At 35.5% G+C, this 4,641-nt stretch overlaps 1 protein-coding gene across 5 annotated transcripts; it reads right to left on the reverse strand.

Moving 5' to 3' along the window:
• LOC107473603 (large ribosomal RNA subunit accumulation protein YCED homolog 1, chloroplastic) lies at window positions 1–3,826 on the reverse strand. 5 transcript variants are annotated; one of them, XM_016093183.3, is made up of 3 exons: window positions 3,518–3,826; window positions 1,409–1,984; window positions 1–568 (listed from the first exon to the last, which is right to left on the reverse strand). In XM_016093183.3, exons 2-3 carry the CDS (start codon window positions 1,957–1,959, stop codon window positions 154–156), a joined length of 966 nt encoding a protein of 321 aa, XP_015948669.1. In that variant the 5' UTR covers window positions 1,960–1,984; window positions 3,518–3,826; the 3' UTR covers window positions 1–153. The 5 variants fall into 5 exon arrangements, with proteins under 5 accessions (XP_015948669.1, XP_015948666.1, XP_015948665.1 ...); XM_016093180.3 differs by having other exon boundaries at window positions 1,409–2,154; XM_016093179.3 differs by having other exon boundaries at window positions 1,409–2,154; window positions 3,497–3,826.
• Between the last annotated feature and the right edge of the window lie 815 nt (window positions 3,827–4,641).

Here is a 4,641-nt window from a genome sequence, read left to right on the forward strand (position 1 = left end):
TAATGTCGAATATTGTGTGAGAATTAATTTTGGCCTGTATAAGAATTAAATTCATTACTCTTTTATCGTTGTGTACCACTGTACCGACTAGCACATTAATATCTATTTGAAAAATATTATTACATGGTTCAGCCTAACGAACCTGTATATATGTTACAACTGCATCTGCTCTTTTAAATTTCCAAGAGGGCCAAAGCCTTTTTTATCTTTCACTTCCTCCTGGTTACAATTACAATCGTCGGTGTTTAAGTTTTGGCCACATTTCATGCAAATGCCTTTGCACCCAGGATCACAAACTGAATTCATGGTAATCTCAAGATGCACCATGTCTCTTATGTTCTTTGAAATGTCGATTTCTTTGTCTTCCAGGGGAAAATGCAGCCTATCGTCCAAATCGATTAGGGCATCATTGTCCTCATCAACATCCTCACCACTGTTTCCAAAGGCTGTATATATGTCTTCCCCATAAATAACACCCAGATCAATAGTCTCTGGTTCTTCAATGGGTTCTTCAGTGAGTAAAAGAGAGAACTCGGAGAATATACACTCAGCAGATGGCATGCCACACCTTCAACAGAGAATGATATTGAAACAAAGTTGTTAAATTGAAAAGAACAACAAAAACAAATGAGATGGATAAAGGAATGCTTATTAGGGGATTAAAAAAAATATACTTTTCACAAAACACACCAATCATATTTGTTCTGTTCTGTTATTGATGAGGGGAAAGATGGTTAGCCATAAGTGGAAAGAAAACCAATAACCATTGTATTTTACTACTAGCTACGATGATATTATATTATTAATGCTTGCAAAAAAAATTCTACTACCTTAGTAGTCACCTAGAACCTGTTCTACTTCAGTGGTTAGCTCAATCAATGAAATAGTGGAGCGGAGAGGATACACCAACTTCTGTGCTATCCATTCTGTGCTTACCTCCCACACTTAAATCTTTATAAAACAAACAGAATAATATATAAAGATACACTTATGACATCCCTTAAAAATAAATAAATAAGATACTTATGTTGCCATTATTCCCTCTTTTTCCTTTTAAAATGTAGGGAGCAATCTATCTTGTACCACGCAAACTTTAGCAGTAAAGAGCTGGTAACAGCGCCCTCTTTGAATCTAGCAGCTGATTAAACATACTGGCCTGCAAATCTTATGCAAACCAGCTCGGCCAGCTGCATATAGCAATAAATTACTTTGTTTAAGCAAAATTGTCTCAACAGGTTCATCTTCTATGGCATACTTAGATGGAGTTAAACAATTTATAAACCATGATCAGGATAACAATTACTATGTTGTTATAACTTCACTATATAAAAGCACAGATTAAACCACAGCATAATGAATGCAAAAAAAAATTCAGACATGTTAATGAGCAAAGTCACAAGGGTAGTACCTACTGCAAAGAAGACCAATGACAGTTTTTATGATCCCATCAAGCCTCAATTTTTTCTTCTTCCTAATCACATCTATTGAGATCTGAACAGGAGTTCCATTAGGATAGTCCTTCACGGCTTTTGTGACCCGCAATCCCATGACAGAAGCCCTATTTTTCGATAAATCTGTGGAAAGATTTCCTAGACCTAAACTCTCCAAGGTAGTGCAGTACTCCACATGTGAAATTGATGCGTTTCTCTTATATATAACAGCACCTTCCCATGGTGACCCAGTAGATTCAACTTCATCATCATCATCCCAATCCATAGACTCATCAATAAATGACTCAAAATCATCAAGTCCCTTGCATTTAGCAGTATACTTATGCAGCACATTTGGTTCAATTCTACAGTTTGTATATAAATGTCTGGTTTTACTATTTGAAACCAGTTTATTCCAAAAAGGGGTGAAGGAAACATATGCAATTTTATGCTGGGAGTTTACATTACAAGTCTTCCATTGAGAAAATTGTAAAGGGACTGCAGAGGATGAGGGGATAAGAAGTGACATTTTCAGGTTCCAATGATTGATAAACCTAAAAATTCAAACTCTGATTTGAAATTACAACAATTATGCAAAAGCAATAGTTTCTAAGTAAGGCTATCTCAGCATTCAGTAGCTATATCTTCCCAAATAATTTTGCAGTATACTGACTCACAATATTTGTGCTTATGTAAAGCAGCTACAGTTGACAGGAACTGTATTCTGATAAAGAAGGATATACAACAAGTGAAAATAATTATTAGCGTTAAATGTTGCAAATGGGTATAAAAAGGGAAATTTACAACCAGGTGAATTGTCAAAACCGAACTGGTGATCGAACCGTTCAGGTTACTAGTTCACTAGTTTACTAATTCAACCGATAAATCATTGGTTGAATAGGTCCCATGTGTATAAAAAATATAAAATAATCAATTAAAAAGTGTTAAACCTAAATTAATAGAAAATACATAACAACAATCAATATGTAAAACTACCTAATAGGAAAATTTCAATTAGCAACCTACATTAAAACAATTAAATAAGAATAACAATCAAATATTAGACCTACATTAAAACAGCATCAATCAAGTATTAAACCTACCTTAAAACAGCAATAATCAAGTATTAAAACAGTAACAATCAACCACAAAAATCCAACGTTCTGAAAACCGGACCAATCATCAAACCGCTCTAGTTACTGATTCATTGGTCCAACCGGTCTAACCGGTGGTTCAATCGAAAGAACCATTTTAGAGTAAAATAATAAATGAATTATAAATAAACATCCTAAAATATAATTATAGTCTAATATAAATATTAAAATATTTTCCAAATTTAAAACACTACATAAAATGTCCTCAGCCAAATCCATATGATCTTATCAAAATACAAACTCAAGTTAAATAGTAAAAGGAAAATCAAATATTAAATGCCAACATAAAGATTTATCAATCATCAAAATCCGCAAGACCTTGTTGCAGACCACACTAACAGCAGCTCTCAAAGGATAAACCCAATCAAAAACACCATTAACAAGAGACTAAACATAGCATAAAGTAACCACACTAAACCTGAAATCAATACAGATAAACAAAAATAAAAAATTTCAATAATGATTTGATTTCTATTTTTTGCAACAGCAAGAAAATTTCAACAGAAATTTTAGAAATTGAAAAAACAGCAACAGTACAAAATCAGTGAGCAGAAGCACAAAATTTTCATTAATTATTAGATTTCCATGTTTAGCAGCAACCAGATTTCAACAAAACTTTCAGAAATTAAAAACACAGCAGCAGCACAAAATCAATGAGTAGCAGCCCAAAATTTGAATAATGATTTCCTTTCCATTAATCGATTCACAAATTTTGCTCCAACCAGCAGGAAAATTAGCATTATCACCAAAAGACAAATAGATTGACAAGCAGTTTACTTTATTCCCTTTTGGATGTATAGGAATCCGCCTAAAAAACAAATCCAAAGCATATATATATCACAAATAAAACAATGTACCAAAGAGAATGCCTATTGCACAATACATATATAGGAGTTGGTTGCAAGCAAGTACCATGAAAGCAGTGCCACTAACCTTCGACGGAGAGACGGACGGCGAGTGGCGACACGACGGCGAGCTGCTCCAAGCTTCGAACAGAGAAGTCAGGGACGCTGGGGACGACCTGCCGAGCTACAGCCAACAAGAGAGGGCTTGGGTTCGGAAAGGGGGAAGGAGAAAGCCACGGAAGGCGGCGGCACTGCGGCAGAACCGTTGAGGAGGAAGTTAGGGTTTTGGGCTTCAGATAGGGGTGACTGACCAGGTGGGTTTTACTTTTATCACTCAATTTTCGGTTGGACTTTGTGTCCCCACACATTTTCTTTCTCTCTCCCTTGTTGGCATTTTTCAACCCTACTATATATTACTTCTTATATGAGGCCTCTGGCGCAGGCATTAAATGAGCATCATTCTCATTATCATGGATACATTCATTTTCGAGATGCATGTTTTTTCAATTCATTCTTGTAATATCTTAGTTATGGTACTTATTAAAGTCATTATAAAAAATATTTATCGAAAATATAAAGTAAATGTTAATTATTTTTAAGAAAAACTACCATTTGTACCCATGAACTTTACGAACGCTGACAAAAGTATCCATAGAAGAAGAAAAGTGACTTTTTACCCATGAAAGGCTGGATCCGTCTGTCGATAGTACCCGAACGTCATTAAAACGTTAGCTCCGTTAAGTTAAAAGCCAACATGGCACGTTAACTGCTTACCTGGCTTTGAATCAGTAGTCTAACGTGTCCAAGCATAAATATACCGTTATAACGTCACCCATTTCCCTAATTTATTCTCAACTGTTTCCCCAATTTCAATTTCAAAACCCTAGAATGTCAAGGAGAAGCAGAGGTAACCAATGTTCTTCGAATGAAAGCATCAGCGAAGAAGGGACTTCGTCTTCCAAGAGGGGTGAAGAGAAGACTTTGTCTGGGAGATGCTTTTGTGGATAGGGTCTGGTGTTGCTACAATCTAGAACCTAAACAAATCTTGGGAGATGATTCGTAAGGTGTCCTCTATGGAAGGTAAGCCTTTTTGTTTTTGTACTTCTGATCATATTAACTTATTGTGAATGATTCCTTATTCCTCCCTTTCACACTACAGACGATGGATTGCAAGTATTTTGTGTGGGTGGATGAGATTGACGGAGGATGGGA

This window comes from Arachis duranensis, chromosome 2 (assembly GCF_000817695.3).
Source record: "Arachis duranensis cultivar V14167 chromosome 2, aradu.V14167.gnm2.J7QH, whole genome shotgun sequence".
NCBI lineage: Eukaryota > Viridiplantae > Streptophyta > Magnoliopsida > Fabales > Fabaceae > Arachis > Arachis duranensis.